General features: G+C 45.6%; 2 protein-coding genes across 2 annotated transcripts in view; both read right to left on the bottom strand.

Annotated features, from left to right (window-relative positions):
• LOC144107679 (DNA primase large subunit-like) overlaps window positions 1–18,341 on the bottom strand; it is a 31,408-nt gene that overhangs the window by 11,713 nt on the left and 1,354 nt on the right. Inside the window, exons 4-9 of the mRNA XM_077640793.1 lie at window positions 16,952–17,072; window positions 15,815–15,910; window positions 13,511–13,789; window positions 11,241–11,423; window positions 7,220–7,346; window positions 6,736–6,818 (exon numbers count right to left, since the gene is read on the bottom strand). Coding sequence (XP_077496919.1) covers window positions 6,736–6,818; window positions 7,220–7,346; window positions 11,241–11,423; window positions 13,511–13,789; window positions 15,815–15,910; window positions 16,952–17,072 — 889 coding nt within the window. The remainder of the gene's footprint in view (window positions 1–6,735; window positions 6,819–7,219; window positions 7,347–11,240; window positions 11,424–13,510; window positions 13,790–15,814; window positions 15,911–16,951; window positions 17,073–18,341) is intronic.
• On the bottom strand, window positions 870–2,820 carry LOC144107678 (uncharacterized). The gene has a single exon (XM_077640792.1). It carries the CDS (start codon window positions 2,730–2,732, stop codon window positions 870–872), a length of 1,863 nt encoding a protein of 620 aa, XP_077496918.1. The 5' UTR covers window positions 2,733–2,820.

Raw genomic sequence — 18,341 nt, 5'->3', positions numbered from 1 at the left:
TGATATACTTTCGGTACCTAATTGTTGCCAGTAGAGGTCCCAGCGATCTCTGACACTTCGAGGTGGCAGCCGAATTGTCATCGCCATCATCTTGCTTTTGCCGCCGACGTTGTCGCGGGCAGTTATCTCTTGTCCCATACGCTGAAAATTGGTTGTTGGGGGAAGGAAATTGTGCAGAAGCTATCTCACATCTCGGCGGGAATGGACAAAGGAGGGCTCCGGAATAATTTCGAGCACCTGGGGATCTTTAAGGGGAGATGCTACTCGAAAAATTTTTTTTTGAAATAATTGACCCAGAACAACGAAACTTTGTGTGCTTATACTAATCTTTCTGCTCTATTCAGAAAACTAATTAGTTTTTTTGTAGCATGCATACTTTTTGCTCAGTGTTGCTAACAAGCATAAAACAAAGGCCTTTTTGCGCACATGCTTTTGCATAGAAATTTTTCACTGAGAACGAAGAGCATTAGCTCATTTTGCAGCTTCTTAACTGTAGAATCCAGATAACTAACCAAGATTTGGTCATAGAATTTTGTAGTATCAAAAAAAATTATAATCATTTGTATTGTTATTTTCTTGTGGCTCATTACTGTTGCAGCAAACCTTTGTAAACTTGCATCAAAGATACTGAAATTCTGAATAGATACCTGCAAGCTATACATTCTAAAGAATATATGTGTCAAGTTTCATTGCGATATGAAAAGTGGAAGTACAAAAAACCCTGTGCGCAAACTTGAAAATTCGCTCAAAATTGCAAACAGAGAAAAACGCGTTTCAAAGTTTGAAAACTGTATTTCACCAAAGAATGCTGGAACTGTATGAAATTTGGCAGGGAGAGGCATAGGCTATACTGCTATCATATCCCATTACTAGAACTCCCCAGCACCATAGGTCACTCCCTCATGGGCCTTGCGAGTACAGTCCTCAACCCGAGCCTTCTTCGCCACGCTGCGGCGATGAGCTCGTGCTTCAGCAGTCTGCCGTTCAGACATCTTTTGGATGCGCACATTGTCTTTGCACTCACTGAGCACAAGAAGTTCTTTAGGTGGAACAACTCCAAGCTCTTCCAATACTTGTTCGAAGCTTCTGTGGCCCCTGTTGAACCACAAGGCCGCAAGGGCTGTGGCTGTCTCGACAGCAGTTCGAGACGCAAACCTTGTCTTCGGGCACAGCAACCAAATTTTGCTGTTCAGACTCTCTGCTGCATTTTGAGTTTTACCTTGAATGCAACGAGCCAACAGCTTGTCTTCTGTAAGCCGCTTATATATAGGGAGCAGCGCCTTCCCTTGAGCTTTCGTCAAGAGGGGTGTGTGGGCAGGTGGAGGCTGTCCAAGAGCTTCTGCTCGCTTGTGTTTGCACCATGATGATGGGCCCTCCGGACAGAATTTGTGGCCACTAGCCCCAGCACTAGAGCAAGAATGCAAATACAAAGCCCAAATACTGCAGTACATTGCACGAAGATCACCCCTGTTGTGAGTTATTGCTATTTGATAGTAAGTCTGCAGCTTTTGTATTGTTGGCTCCTTTAGCTTCTCTCCGCGTGGAAGTGGAGTCTTCAGTTGCCGAAGGGCTGTTCCTAGGCGCTTCGCAACATGATTTGTGCAATCCTCTTTCTCTATAGTTGTAGCGCCATACACTTGGGCCTCGGAGACTGCTGTATAGGCCTTACTATCTCCATCGCTCAAAAACTTTGTGAAACGCAGTGGCGTCCCATATGACAGCGTTCTCTGCCAAATACGAAGTGCTGCCTCCTCCTCCATTCCATGTGATGAGCATTCCACATTTTTCTCGCACACGGGGCTGTGGAACGCTTGCCAAATCTCTTCTTCTTCACTGCTCAGTACTTTGTGCAGACTGCATGCAAGGCAAAAATTCGACAGTACTTCAAAATCGAGGCACAGGCCACTGTCAAGGGCCACAACAGTGCCCACACCATTGTGACTCTTATGGCCCCTCTTCTGCCAAGTGCCGTCATACATAACAGCGGCGTCTGCGCCGCCAATTTGAGCCTCGATTTCTCGGGCCTTGTCGAGATTTTTTGCAGCAGCATTCACGGCGGCGGAATGCACCTTCTTTGCTATGGCATGGAAGGACATCTGGTGCATTGGTTTCGGAAGGCCGATGATAGTGCACAACCGCATGAGTTGATCGTAGCCAGCACCGATTGCGCGAGCGGCTACGACTGCCTTCACATTTACAGCAAAGCTGTCGCGCGAGCTCCCGCTCAGGTAACTTCGCTGCGCGCTTGTATCTGCGCTTGCCGCCACGTCTGCGCTGACGTTTCCGCTTGCCGCTGCATGCCTCGAAGTGTACGACGATGATAAAACCGATTCGGGGCACTCACTGTTTCCGCAGCAGAGTTCTAAGTACGACGAAAGTCCCTTGCACTTTCGGGGCGACTCCCGGACGCACAGTTGGCACTCTCGACAAACGGGGCACACCGCGCCTTTCGTGAGCACCGTTAGTGCATCAATGTCACAAATGACCGCACTGGACGAGCTGTCGCATCTTCTTTCTTCGTTTTTGAAGAGGCCAATCTTCTTCTCAGATGCACTAACAAAGTGCACGGCGGAGTCGATCTCGTCGGAGCCGCTGCCGTCGTTAGGCCTAGGAGGCTTCGGGACGCTCTTCTCGCTAATCGTTTTCGGCGTCGACTTGCGCCTCCTCCCTTTGAATTTATATTTGGTATGAAACTTTTGCACACGAACATTGCGCTTTTTTGGACTGACCATGATTGCACCGAAGAATAAAACGCAGAAGTGATCGTGATCGTAGCAATCTCGTGAAGCTCGCAACAGGGAAAGAAACAGCAGAACCTGTGCATAGGCTTCGCTGCACAAACCGGCCACCCGGAGCCAATGGCGGCAGCAGAATCGCACCACGTGATCGAAGAGAGACTTGAAAGCGACGGCAGAATAAGCTTTTTTTATTATTTTTTAGTGAAAATACGAAACTGGCAGCCGTTTCGTGGGCGAGAATAAGGCTCGGCCTACCTCCGCCAAGCGATCGCCATGCCATGCGGTGAAGGTGCTTTGCATGACAGGCGTGCAAAGATTGGCAACTTTCGGGGTTATCTTCGGTTTCTGAACAGACCATCACTCATTTAAACGCATTATTTGCTTATTTCTGGTGCGAATAAGGCTTTCATTTTTCGAGACAAGGTAGCTGAATGTCTAAAAACGTTAAAACAATAAAAAACAGAAAAATAAAAATTAAAAAAAAAATCGCGTTTTTTTCACTCGCATCTCCCCTTAACGTGCACTGACATTGCACAGCACACGGGTGCCTTTGAGTTTCGCCTCCATCGAAACGCGGCCACCGCGGTCGGGTTCCAACCCGGGTACTCCAGATCAGTAGCCGAGCACCCTAACCACCGCGGCGGGTCTCATACGTTTGCCATTCGCCATTTCGTCACTTGGGTTTCTCTGACCGCGTCGACCGCGTGGCGCTCAGTCTTCACGAAGTTAAATCCGTTCGCCATTTTGTGATTGCGTCCGGTGGTTCTGCCGCTTTGAACAAAAAGAGCCTTATCTTTGCGTGTGTTTGACGAGCGGTGTGGTGCACACTCAGGTTGTGGACAACATGGCCCCGCCGGGTCCGTCAGAGAAGCGTGGGAAGTATTTCAACTAAATGCGGTGACCTTGCTGTGTAGCGTGTACAGTGAAAGCACAACTTTGGCGCAAATACAGGCGCAAATTGTCGTGAGCAAGAGAAATTTTCTGCAAGGTAAAATCAGCGACATTTTTTAGCCGATTTCATGTCAATAAAGTGATTTTTTGAACTTCACGGATTTTTCGGACAGTTCGATTATTTGGACTATTTTTCGGGTCCCTTCGAGTCCGAAAAATCGGTCGGCGACTGTATATGCAGAACTCTACACAATAATACAACATGCTTGCATTCATCAAGACACTCAGTATTCACAGTCCTCGGATGCCTGCATACTGTTGCAAAGTAGAGACACCATAAGTGCCATAAATTAATTTACAAGCCAATTAAACCATCAAACAATTTATCATCACTATAAGGCTGAAGGCTAAGATCAAAAGCATTACCAAACCTCACTCTATGGCACCAACAACACCACACAGTCCGTTTAAACAGACGTATGCACTACCTGACACACATACAAATTATTGCACCGCAGATGACTTAGCCACCATTAGCAATATGGTACCTGGGGTTCAACGTCCCAAAGTGACGTGGGCTATAGAAATATACTGCAGTGAAGGCCTCCGGATCCCAGTGATATCAAACACTTGGGATTCTTTAACATGCACCGATATCGCACAGTACATACTGTAGGCACCTAGTGTTTCGCCTCCATCAAAACACAGCCAGGATTGAACCAGTGTCCTTGGGCTCAGCAGTCTAGTGACCTAACCACTCAGCCATGGCAGCAGGGCCAAGCCACCATTAGTGTAAACTGAGAAAACTGGCGTTTGTCAACATGAGTAACCTGATGCTTTTCATGATTCTGAGGCAAAATCAAAGTACTAAATGTAGCTACAGAAAATAAATGACGGAAAACTGGCTGAGGGAGCTACAATGAGGGAGAGGGGGGAATGCAGTAACTTTCTCATTAACAGTGAATGCATTAATTACACATGAGGGAAATGATGAAAGAAGGAGCAAAGCAGACAGAAGAAAACAGCTGCCTCAGTAGACAACTCCAAATTAATTTGAATGCCTTAGGCCCTTCAGTGTGCAGTGACATCCCCCACAGCGCACAGACGTTTCTGCATTCCGCCTCCATCGCAGTGCCGCTTTGATCCTGTGGCCCCATGCTCAGCAGGTTAGAAGTCAGGCCATAGCCCCAGTAGTGGGTAGTTAAAGGGGTGGAGACACCAAATTTTTGGTTGGCGTGCTCTGTTTCAAACGTTGCATATTGCCCCAGGACGCATGATACTCACTGCGTGACTCATATAAGTGCGGTGAATAATTTATTATTGCATTATTTATACTGAGCGATTTCGGTTTCGGTTTCTGAGCGCTGGGGCGTGCTGCGACGTCATGATCAGGGAAGAGCAGCAACCCTGGTCACATGGGCCCAAAAGTTGTGACGCATGTATTGCTGCGTCGTCTGCTCTCGTACACACGCTGTGCATAGCAGCGCCTTTCGAAATCATGTGCCGACAAACTTGGTCGGTACTGCGATGTGCTGAGAAAAGCCAAGTGAGCGAGGAACGACACTGAGTCCTGAAACCAAGCGGCTCGCTTTGGCCGACCTTAGTCGCCATACCGCGTATGCCAACGCGGTTTCTGCGTTGTATTTCACTTTGCCATGCCAACACCAATGCTTGGCAGACGTCTGTGTCGGTGCCCCGTAGCTGACCCTGGTCAAATTACAGCGACATGATGCCTCACTTTTCCTGCCGACCAATATCCGTCTCTGCCTTCACTTCGTGCCGCCCCCGCACCCGCGCTGCAAGACTGCTGCAAGTCCCGTGGCTGCTGATTACGATATCTGCTGCTAGTTTAGCAAACAGTTCATATATTCGCTAAATGAATGCTTCCAGACAATTGTACAGGGTTCAGAATTAACCGCACGGGTACGTAACTCCTCCAGGAATGCGCCCATGACGACGACTGCATCTCGGCGCTACTTTTGTTTACATATCTGCATCTGTATACAGGCACCAATTGCGGGTTAGTTCGAAGAATTGCGAGCTGCGTTCCACTTAGGTTAAGCAAGCTCATCGCTTTTGCGCCGGTTGCGGGTTTACTTGTTTGCGCAGTGCGACAACTTTGCAAGAATCGCCAGAGAATATGAGCGCCAGCCTGGGGAATGCTTCATAGCCAGGTTGCTGACAGCGCATAGGACCGGCGTTTCTGACTCATTGTAACTGCTTTTTTTGATGTGTCCAGTACTTGAATTTAAATTGGTTTATCTGGAGGTATGTTCGGCGGCCATTTGAGATAAACAAAATGGTTTAATTTGTTGCCCTCAAGCGACGTCGACGACTTCTAGCTGCTGCCGCGGACGCCTGCAGCATTGACCGATGGACTGGGTCACACCGCTTACCAGTGGCACTTCCCGCTTGATGTATTTGCGTCCTAAGATGTTAACAATCCTCGATTTAAGGTCACTGTTGTCAAAACTACGCTCAAAGACCATATGTATCCACTAAAACTTGTGAACTTGCTCTCCACAATCGCCAACATTGCACATACGAACCCGGTGGACTTGCTAGGCCTATTCGTATTGCAGGTGAGCCGAAGGGTGAACATATGAAATGTAGTCGCTTGTTTCACTTATTCATATTATGGCGAAGGTGCAAACAAGAGAGTAATCATCTCATCGACGTGAAGGTTTCGCTCGGCCGCTGATATAAGGTGCCGGCTGGTGCGTCAGCAACGGCATATATGCCGATCAGCACACCGACAATTGAGTCGCCAAAGCACCACCTCGCTGATGTCACGCGTCGCCGTTGATAGTACGTCACGTTACTGTGTTGTGATGTCACTGCTATTCACTGATATCGTTCCCAGGGCTTTACGTCACTACCTATAGCACTAGCGATGGGCCTCCATTGTGAGAAAGAGCAGTTAGGGACTCTTAGGAGTTCAATTAAAATATATTTTAAGCGCTTGTTGCGAACAACACTTCGCCGTAGGTGACCTCACATACAGAGGAAGCCCATAGCAAGCTTACTATAGCCTCAAAATTTGATGTCCCAGCCCCTTTAAGAATGGTGCTCTGTGATCAGACTGAAACATGCAGCCCATTTTCACCTCTTTCAAGTCGCTGTCCTTCACTCCTTCAGCCTTGAGCTTTTCCTGAAGCTGTGTTCGATCACTGTGCTTGAAAGGGCAACCTGGAGAGAAGACGTTACTGTCATGAATTGCTCTGGAGGCAAATGCTACACTGCAAGCCCGATGGATCAGGCAGACGGCAAGGGAATTAAGGAATCTGTGTGAAACTTAAGCTAATGTTTGTGACCTTTCTTCAATAGAGAGAAAAGCCCCTCCAGCCTCAACACCTTTAAAGTTCAAAACCTTTATCATTAAGCATGCTGATGACACCTGATGACATCACCCTATTTTTCTTGCCACTGCTGGGACTTTCCGTACCATCTGCGAGTACACATACATGCACGTGCTGCCGGCTTTTCTCTTAATGCAACTAGAAATGCTTTCACATTAAAAGGCACATCAACAGCTACTTTTAATCTGTGCTCAGAGCAGACAGAGAAGAAAAACAACGAAGGATGAGTACCATGGCATTCGCCGGGGCCTGGAGGGATGCCCGAGATGATGCGGTTGCAGCTGTACGGGGTGTAGTTTGCACGCTTGCCCTCAGTGCCATAGTTGTGCCGGATGTTATAGCTGTACTTCTTGTCAAACTGCACCACCAAGCATACATGGGTGGGTTACACACACATGTTAACTTAAGACATTTGTGAAGAACCATGTTTGTAAAAATGCACCTTCAAGATTTGACCTGATCGATATCAGGCTACTCTCTAAAAGCTGTAACTAACGTGGAAGGCTAGCATTTTCTCTTCCACTTGGCAGTTTGCACAGATGGGACAAAACGAAGAGGACACCAAAGGCACTAAAATGCAGATCAACCGCTGTGGCGTAGCACATGTGGAGTCCTCTTCGTTTTGTCCCGTCTGTTCGAGTGCTACTTTTCGTCATGATATACTAACTCGACCAAACAACCACCCCCATCATCTTGCAATTCTATCCTAACACCTGCCCACCTGCCCACATATGACTCTGCATGACTTCACAGCAATGATGAAACTCGTGCCACTGGGGTTGAAATGGCAGTGCACTGCTTAGCCGAGAACATGAAGTGTGGCTGAAGGTGCCTGCTACAACAAGCAACACCAGAAAAAAAATCGGCAGATAACCATAGAAGATTCTAAAAGTTTCAACGCTGTCTGAAACTCGCTTCGAGCCAGCCATATTTTCTGGCACATTAATGAGAGATTGTGTGGTGGCATGCTCACAGGCTTCCATGCAATGCAGCCAAGGCAGAACTCTGCTTATTAATATAGAATAATGCAGCTGTGCCTCCAGATCAGGGGATCATATGAGATGTGGGGTGGCTTCCAAGGTCAATCTCCTCCTGCTCTGCATCTGTCTTGCTCGGTGTACAGGTGCACCCAACGAAAGTTGAACCTCGTAAAACCTGCCAACATCCCTTGTACTGCTAGTACTGTAAATGAGCCAAGGTACTTTGGGTCATGCGAGCACCCCAAACTGATACACACAACCTGAAACCATCTGAAGTGACCATGGACTTTGTTGAGGAGCTGTGCATCTGTACTACTTCCCCATCTCGAGGGGGTGACAGAGGCTTCCTTAGCACTTTTCAAAGGGTCCTCTGAACACAGATGGTTTGAAGAAATTATGCAACAAGTGACCGGTTCATTTTTAAAATGCTGGAAGTTCTGAAGCGGAACAGCAAATTTTAATGCACCGAACTGACTGGGTCGGTTCTGTACATCACTTTTTCCCTTGCCTCTCGGAAGTTGCAAGCAGTGAAGACTTGTAACAACAGCACACTTGCTGGCGCTGGAAACCCGCAAGCAGTAATAAAAGATGCATAAAAAAAAAACAACTAAGATTGCTTGTTGTGTTGCAGTAATCCATTATGGCAAAACGTAGGACATCAACAATAAATACAAGAGTGTAATGCAACATTCAAAAGCTTTACATACACAGCAAACAAACATACCTGCTTTTGACTACATGCCATCTAGGACTTGTCACAGTCACAGCACGACAACGAAACAGTTTTTAATGGAATAATACACACAACGAAGGAATAAAGATTCCCCTTGGAAAGTTCCAAAGAAGCCCATGTAGTGTCTGATATTTCATTTTTACGAAGTAAAATTTCCCACAAGAGAATACCACAAACATTTAATGAACCCCACTGGCCACTTGCAATGATGCTCAACCCTTTCATATGAATCCGATGTGGCAAACTGCAGTTACCCTGTTCACCAACCTCCTTTGCTGCACATGGCTCACTGCAAGTGCACTCTGCTTGCCTGGTTCCGTGTGCAGTTCAGTTTCTTTTTCTGCGCCACGGTGAAAACCATTTGGCAGTGCACCTGCTGTGCTTACTGATATCAAAGTCCTGCTGGTTTCACAGAGCCAAGCGGCAGAAAATGAATGTGCAAAAAAATTATCGTTGGATACATTGCGCCCATCACCAAAGTCTTCAGTCTGACATATGCATTCTTCATAAGACACTCCCGTCATACAAAATGTTGTGGCCAGCGTGCTTACTGGCTGTGCAGTAAAGCTAACCAAAACAAGTACTCATGACGAAATCGACGCTGCGTGCCCCTTTTACAGCGGCCTGTATCGGCTTCAGCACCTACAGAAAGGAGCCAAATATTTCGAAAGGCCTTTCCCTCTCCTCCATGACTCTATTCCTCCAAGTCCTGTTTGCTAGGCTCTGAAGCCCATGAGGGCTGCTGAAGACACAGGTGTATGCTAGAAAGGCTAACATATTTGGCAAGTGCACATGGTGGGTGCTTGGCGCAATTGTTGAAGGCCTGTACAACACACATGGGTGGCACACTAAATGCCAGCTAAGTTGTCCTCGTTATACACAGTGGCTGGTAAGCCTACTGGCATTTGGCAGTTGTAACCAAGGTCACATACCGCTATAACAAACTATTGCCTATACCGTATCACTCAATTCTAAACACCCCTTCATTAGTGCACTAGCACTTATAGTGGCCATTCCCCGCATCTGGACATTGTGTGTTTGCCTGAAGCCTGTTTTGCGGCAGGCTACTAACATGAAAGAAATTGGCTTGGGCAGAGCATGTACTGCGGAGGCAAGATAACCGCTGGTCCTTAAGGGTAACGGAGTTTGTTCCAAGAGAAAGTAAGCGTAGCAGGGGGCGACATAAAGTTAGGTGGGCGGATGAGATTAAGAAGTTTGCAGGCAAAGGGTGAATGCAGCTGGCAAAGGATAGGGTTAATTGGAGAGACATGGGAGAGGCCTTTGCCCTGCAGTGGGTGTAGTAAGGCTGACGATGATGATGATGATGATGACTAACATGCCCACTGTGTCAGGTGGCAGCCGATTTAATTGTGAGAGCATCTTTGGTTACAGGTAACCAACTTGCCCAGCAAGACATTCTTTTAATTGTGAGAGACTGCTGCAGAAGAGCAACCTGGTTGCAGCCAAATCCAAGACACCCAAGTCCCACCGATGGCAACTGCTGCCATAGCTGTGCCTTGTGCCACTGCTCACCTGCCCACCGGGTGGCTTACTTGCCAATGTGTAGCCGTTGGTAACCAGGCGAGAACCTGGGGTGCTGCACCTCTGCTTACCTGCCTAACGGGTGGCTTACTTGCCAAGGTGTTGCCGGTGGACGGATGAGCAGTGGCACAGTGGCACAAGGCAAGTGCTATAGCAGGTGTTGCCATGTCCTCCTTTCACTTTTGTATGAAAGAACTTCTTATGTGCTGCGGTACCTTTGAAAATCTGGTTCTGCTGCTTCCCGCACCTGATGACGTAGGCTCGGTCCATGAAAAATTCCACAGTGGTGCTGTGGTTTCTGTTGTCTTCGGCAAACGTTATTACTGTTTGCTTGAACTTTTAGGTGGCCCCCTTCGAACTTGTGCCGACTTAAGGGCTGTCAAACAGCTCACATCAAACAAAACAACGGCGCTTTTGCGAAACCCAATGCTGCCGACAGCTACCGATACCAGGCCCATGTGACAATGCACTGATAGCGTTATCTGGGTCATCTGTAATGCACTTTCGATCAGTCAGTTTTTGGTGTTTTGTGCCGCCGTCAGTTGTGGTGTCGGATCGCAGCAACACAAGAAACCGGAGACTAGAGATCACACTGCAGATGCCACGTGACTCCGGTGACTCTGGCGCGAAGAGAGTGAGCGAGCATCCTTGGCGGCTTGGTTACGTGCACTTCCTCGCAAGAAAAAGGATGCTTAGATTCATGTACAAACTTTTCTCCAAATCTTTATAAGACAAGAAAGGGGAGTGCTTAAAGTCGCAAAAATATGGTAATGAAGGAAATGCGGGGTCCCTTCGACTTTGTTACATAACTAGGTTCAAGTTCATCAGTAAACATAACAAGCAAACAGCGGGTCAAAAGTGTCCACTGAGGGGTTAGTTTGTCTTCTTTCACATTTAACACATCCAGGCTTGAATTCAAAGTGGTCGCCAAGTTCTGTTCAAATCCAAGAAGCAGAATAAAAGAATGCTGCCCACTGCAAAAGCAAAGAAATCTCACATTCTCAACGCCGACGTGCTTGGAAAGCTCCTCTCTCCAGAAGCGCAGGGCATCCTGGAGGCCGAGTCCAATGCCCTTGAGGAAGAGGCCATACTGCATGCGGGCTCCATGACGGAGGTGGTGGTTGGTCCGCAGTGCGGCATGCATTGTCTTCATGCACATCGGGAAGGACTCCTTGCACAGCTGCAAGCCAAAAACAAAATCCAAAGGAAAGTCTTTAAGAACATAAAATTCAATCGAACAGAAGCAAAAAAAAGTCCTTACTTCTCATGTAATGAGTCATAAAATAAAGCCGGGCAACTTGGTAAACAGGCTCAGTTGCAAGTGTGCCTGGTCATTTGCGGTGCATAATAAAGAACCTCATCAATACGCTTCAAAAGAAAAATGCGGGAGGAAAATATATTATATGGGAAAACCTGTCTTCAGAAACCACTAAAACTATAACGAATATGACTCAAGAATTAAATACAAAGTCACTCTTTCAATTTTAAAGAGGCTAGTCACTGCTTGTTGGCACAAGGTCAGAAGAGTTTTTCAAGTGCTTGCAGATGTCCACCTGCATTTGCATCGTTTCTTTTTCTTCGGGAGTATGAGAGTTCTGATAAGCCATCAGCAAAGACTAGGCTCGTGACCTCCTGTGTGACAATACGGCAACTGCCACAGAAAGGTTAATGCCTGCAATTGAACGGCTGACAGCAAGTGCGGTGTTTTGGTGTTTCATCCACAGTGCTAAATAAAAGCTTTTTTGCGAGCTACTCTTTATGTTTAACTACTTCTGATTTCCTAACAATCCCTATATATAGTACTTAGAGCCCTGTGTTTTCACATAAAACCCAGTTTGTCCTGATTCTTGTACCACGAACATACTTCTTAGAAAAGTCAGGTTAAACCTGATTTCTCCTAAAAAATGAGCCTTCTAGATGATGTTGGTTTTCTAGTTTACAAAGGTGAAGACACTGCAAGTTATTTGTGGATATTTAGTGCTTATTCCAGAGGGCTGTATTTCGTCAACTGGGCATCTTAAACCTCTTTTAACTGTTGTTTTAAGAGGTGGATGATTTGGAGGGCAAGTTTGAAAAGGGCAATTTAGAAGCAAGAGGCCAAAACATGGCTACTGACCAGACGTCTTAAAGGAGTCACTGTATGAAGTGCTACCCATGCTATCGAAACCCTGGTGTAGTGATCCAGTGCAATTAAAATGGTGATGTTGAATGTTTTTGCAGTGTACAAATAAATGCAGACCAGTCTTGCTCAGACGTCGGAGTGCTCTGTAGGAAATTGGTAGCGAACGCGGCGAAATATTTGTAATAGATATGAAAAAAATCTTAATTTGTAAACATTTTTGTAATTTTTTTTGTGGAAACCACAATTTCTGTGTTATTTATTAATATAATGAGCAAAAAAAAAGCATTTTTGTGTATAACAGAAAAATGAACTGTTTTAGTAAGCATTCTTGTTCTGCATAAAATCACATAGCTAACTGCACGCACACAAACAAGGACGTGAAGGGAACACAAGAGCAGACTCTTGACTGATTTTTATTTGAAGCAATTGTGTTTTCTTCAAGTCACTGTTTGTGTGTGTGTGCAGTGCTCTCTTAAACTGCAAAACTGACCCAAACTAGTGAAATTTTATTTCTGAACAACCAGATATTTTCTCGAATTTGAGCTGAAAAAATATCAACGAAGTTTTGCCCTCCGAATTCCCGAAAAAAACAAAACCCGGAAACAAAGGGTCCTATATACATATACTCTCATGCAATCAGATATTTTATACACTTCTGCTGCTGCTGCTTCAAGCTTCAAAACTTTGGAAAAATTCATGTTGCTGACACAAAGTGAAGACAAGGTGTTTCTCTAGGCGACAGCCATGCAGATCAAGAGATGAGACATGAGGGAAGGAGTTATTGGATTGAATTTTATTTAATTTTTTTTACTGACTACTGAGTATTATTTAAGTCCTATATGTTTTGTATTGTTAGTAATTTTGTGGCACTATCATAATCATATACTATGCGACACTCAGACTTGCTTAGGAAGCTCAAGCCACAAATGTCGTTGACTAGAGTTGGCCAATAACCATGTGTTTGGTGCTCCATGACTCGAGACGCTCATGCACCTGCCATTAAACTCCATCATCGCCATAATCAGCGCTTCCAAAAGATAAACCAGACTGTACTGGTTCAGTCACATGGTCTCCCTACCTCGGTGCATTTAACTCCAACCCATGCAGCAGCAGCAAAGCAACAAGGTGAGAGGTACAAGACTGACCTGGTCAATCATTTCAGGAGTGACAGAGTCGGAAGGTCGCGACGCATCGAATCCGCTGCCAGCATCAAAATTGGCCACGGCACGCAGAATAGGCACAATGCGGTCGTCCTCTTCGAGACAATGGAAGATGCGCGTCGTCTGTGCAAGCAGGTGTGACAGGTGCGCCCGGTACTGGGACTCAACCAGTGTGATAAGGAACTCGCTCGGCACATATGCCTCGCCACGCCGCAGGTAGACGGTTCGCTCGGCCACCAGGGGCAGCACGTCGAGGAAGGAGACCTGTGTGGAACATGGAAAGCATCAGCTCTAAGTTGCGTTGGCAGAAACACAACCGTCTTCCTTTGGTCCAAATAAGCATCGCATGAAACGTAAGAAATCAGTGCAGAAAAGATGTGGGCCAAGGAACATGAAAACAGTATGGGCACTGACTACCAACTGTTTATTGCCAAGGAGCCTATCATAATATAAGCCTACAGAACCAGATCACGTGAGAATCAGGGAGCCAGGCCAATGAAAGCGTCTTAAAGTAAGCTTGTCAATTGCTGGCAGCATCTTGTCTACTCAAGTTTTTAAACAGCTCTGCATGCCATAAATTCTGTAACTTAACTTACACTTGCTTAGAAGAGATCAACGCCCAAACACAAGCTTTACGGTGGTCATGACCGTGTCCCAAGCGAGTGCAGGTGCACAGCAGATGCGAGGTGGTTCTGTGTATCTGCATCAACCGGTACAGTCTTGAAACTTTGTAGGGCTCCTTTTGTCAACCAACTGCAGCCATAATCTATACTGGCTGATGTGCACGGTGCAGCGGATGCTGACATTTGCATATATCGCATTTCTTTATTTTTCATTTCGGTTCTCTATCTAGGTTTCTGTCTAGAAACTAGGTTGCTCACAGCCTGGTGGGCAGGCTGTGATGACGTCACAAGGTGACGCGATTTCTCTTGACCAACCATCAACTGACCACCTGCCACAGTGGGCACATTTGCTGACAATCCGATGGCCATGTTGCCACCTGCCACGGTGGGCAGGTAGTGATGGTGCCACAAGGTCATGTGACCTCTCTCAACCAATCCGCAAATTTTGTGACACTGTACATCGGCGAGGTTTTGGTGTGACGACAGCTTCAATGCTATCCCATTAAAATAAAAGCCACATGCGAAGAAAATGCAAAAGAAAACGGAGGCAAAAAAAAAAACTTCACATCTCTTGCGAAGCTCAAAAGCAACAGCAATAGCAGTGCCTTGCACTCCTCTCCCTAATTTCATACCAGCACCATTTGTGCAGACCGCATGGGATAGCGTTTTGTTCTCATGCACTTACAAGCCAACAATGTACACATCTCGAAGCCGTCACCTCATATTGTTAGCTTCCACCCCACTGCAACAAGCACTGGCATGGAGCATAGACAGCACGCTCACTAATCCGACCACCTCCTCGATAACATTCTCACACACGTCAGCATGGCAGCGCAGCCATTTTATAGCGTGGCAACGACACTGCATACCCTAGGAAAGGTGTTCTAAAAAGCGAAAGCTGACCTTTCAATCCCTCCTCACACTCAAAGAATCACAAACTGAGACTGAGGAGCACTGCAGTGTCTGCACACAACATGCTCACAGAGCCCATATGTCTCAGTGGCAGACAAGACACTGTCCGGAAAGTTGTGGGCTGAGAAAAAAATACGGTTATACATTTCTGTTTTAAATTCGTGTATGGGCGCACCTTCAAATTCACACCTGAAATTTTTTTTAAAAGTGGGGCCCGTATTACAGTTTATACAGCATATATGGAAGGCTTGTTACTTGTTAGCAGAGTCTAGTTTTGTTACTGAATTAATGAAGCAGACTGGTGAAACGAGATATTTTCAGGCGTTTCCATCTGCGGGTAGTTTGCACCTCATGAGGGGAATATACACCTTTCACTTGCAAACTCACATTTCTGCAGTTCTTCCTGCACTAGCCTGAGGAATGTGCGAGGAAATTTACGAGTGCAATGGTCAGCAATTAAAGTTTTTTTCCACAAAGCCTTTTACTCCTCTTATGATACACGCAGCATAACATCAACTGAAAAACAAACTATAGCAAAACGGCATTCAAGCACTTGTTTTGATGTATCCCATTTTTCATACACACAAAAACGTCATTGTAATCATTATTCCTATTTAATGAAACAGACTACACTAATTGGCCCTATGATCCTTTTCCTTTGCTCACATTACTTTCAAAAATAGGAATATCAAAGCTGTCTCAAAGCAGGAGATGACAAAATAACTTTCAGGTGCAAAGGAGAGTTCCCATTTACCTTGTAAACATCCATTGCATCCAGTTTGGTGGCGGTCATGTCAGGCGATGAGGCAACTATCTGTTCGAAATACTTCGCTTTCTCAGTTGCAGATATCTGCAAAGGTTGTCAAGCCATAAAATTAATGAATATAAAATGCGGCAGCAGTGGGCAAGGAAACACACAAAGACATTCAGGACAAAACAAGCTCTTCAGTGCAAGCTAACAGTGTATTAGAAAAACTTGCATGGCTGAATAACGACCATTTAAAAATAAGCACTAAAAACAAAGGCAGCGATTTTTCACTCAAGAAACAGACACATTTGTTTTAAATACAAGGACACCTTTAGAAATCCAAAAATAGATGTTGTTCCACATCTTAAGGTGCTTGGAGTTTATTCTCCAAAAGAGCCTACACTGGGATGACCATGTATAAATAATTTATAGCAGAAACTAAGCTACGTCATGCAATTTTAAATCACCAACATTCTCTTCCTCATGCAGTGAAACTAATGGTCTACAATGCATTATTTGTATCTTCCTTACATTACTGCTATTTACTAACGGACACCACTACCAAAAAAAATTTGTCAAGAGTGTTAAAAAAGCGGACGAGAATCTAAAAAAGCAGGTGAGAATCCTGCGAGTTACTGCAAATACAAAGTACATTGAGACTGCTAGCCCTCTTTTTAAACAGTTCAAGGCACACAGCGAACACAGTTTATACTGGTCCAGATTGTCTCGCGACTACTACACGGGAAACCAAACACTGGTAACTACTGCATACAGACCCTCCAAAATATTTTACCATGCTCTTGAGTGATGAGAGAAAATTAAGAATCTGTCTTTCTAAATAAACCCTCTGAATTTAAAGACATGTTCAAGATCATGCACAACCTTTCTGCGCAATTTTTTTCCTGTGCTACACCCTGTACAGATTTTATTTTTGTATTTTTATGCATGCTCACATACTTCCAGATTTTTGAAATTCATCTCTTTGCATAGCATAGGGCTCTAACTTTATCAGTGCCTTTTCATGCTCCCACTGCCACTGTATATGAGGGCCTGGGACTGCTGAAGCCATCGTGGAACACCTTTTCCTGTGTCTTCCTGCACACCTTGGAGTACGGATTACAAAGTAAATGAACTTGAACTCACTGGTGTGAATCCCATGTTGGCGTCCTTCAAGAAAGTCTGGATACCAGCGGTACTCTCGTTTTGGAATCGAAAGCGGAAAAGGTCCATTTCGTGACTTATAAACCAACGCCGCTGTTCTGGCCTACAATAAACGAGTGAAACATTAGTTTCAAGTTAGTTGCAACCTCCCTGTGTGGTGACATTGTTCAAGGCGCTTTGGTGGCTAGTTTGTTCGGGAACATCACAGAGCATGCAGTGTGATATTAAACACACAGTGAAGGAAGCTGACAAAGCTGAAAGCAAGCACCGCGCATCGACTCTTGCTCTTCTTTCACTGTGTCTTTTGCCACACTGTCCACTTCTTGATACCGCTCATATATGTAAAGACTGCAGGCAGCGCCACATTACACATGTAGTCTAGGCATTAGTCTATAAAATGCACTTAAAAGGCACTACATTTGTTCAATAAATGAGCAGAAGTTTGGTTTGGTTTATGGGGGCTTAATGTTCCAAAGCGACTCAGGCTATGAGGGTCGTAGTGAAGGTCTCTGAAAATTTCGACCACCTGGGTTTCTTTAACGTGCACTGACAACACACAGTACACGGGCCTCTAGAATGTCGCCTCCATTGAAACTTTACCGCCAAAGCCGGGATCAAACCCGCGTCTTTCGGGTCAGCAGCCGTGTGCCATAACCACTGAGCCACCGCGGTAGCTTAAATGAGCAGATGTGTAGCACAGAGCAGAACTGTTATTAAGAGCTGTTAAGAATGCGATATGTTTGCTAGCTGAGTGCTTATACCAAGCTAAGAGCGTGACACAGCGAACACAGGCTTTAATACCAGGATCTTAGGAAAAGGAAAAAGGACTAGGATAAAGAGCGACAAGCGTAAGTATACACCGGCGACAATTCAGCTTCACCTTTGGTACCATACGACTTTTCTAAGTTTGTGTTTACAGAAGTCCACATTACACACCTGTCAGCCATGGCGCTGACTATTCTGTAAAGTGCTTCGTGAGCAAGAAACGAACTCCGTGCAATACATGCAAGCAAGGTTTGCTGCTGCAACACGAGATCGCTAAAACTCTTCAACATTAAAATCGCGAAATACTTCTGCGACTGCACACACACAAAAAAAATTAGCTATGGTTTAAACTTTGGTTAACCTTGGCGAGAAGTGAAAGCTTCCTTTGCATGGCTACTTTCAGAAACACCACGCACACTGTCGAACGGATTGTCTGTAAAGCGTCGATTAAATGCCCAATGGGGCAGTCGCCACCTGCCACGGTGGGCAGATCGTGATGACGTCAGGTCACATGACTTGCAATGTGACACCTGCCATGACACCACGTGACACCTGTCACATGACTGCACTGAGGCTGCCCTCTTGAAAACCTAATGTAGTGAAGCTT

The sequence above is a fragment of the Amblyomma americanum genome, chromosome 10 (assembly GCF_052857255.1).
Source record: "Amblyomma americanum isolate KBUSLIRL-KWMA chromosome 10, ASM5285725v1, whole genome shotgun sequence".
NCBI classification, from domain to species: domain Eukaryota; kingdom Metazoa; phylum Arthropoda; class Arachnida; order Ixodida; family Ixodidae; genus Amblyomma; species Amblyomma americanum.
Note: the sequence above shows the minus strand (reverse complement) of the source record. Positions and strands in the feature narration are given on the sequence as shown.

What these genes read in the sequence shown, in the direction of transcription:
- LOC144107678 (XM_077640792.1), bottom strand. Translation starts at nt 2,732, where the DNA reads ATGGTCAGTCCAAAAAAGCGCAATGTTCGTGTGCAAAAGTTTCATACC.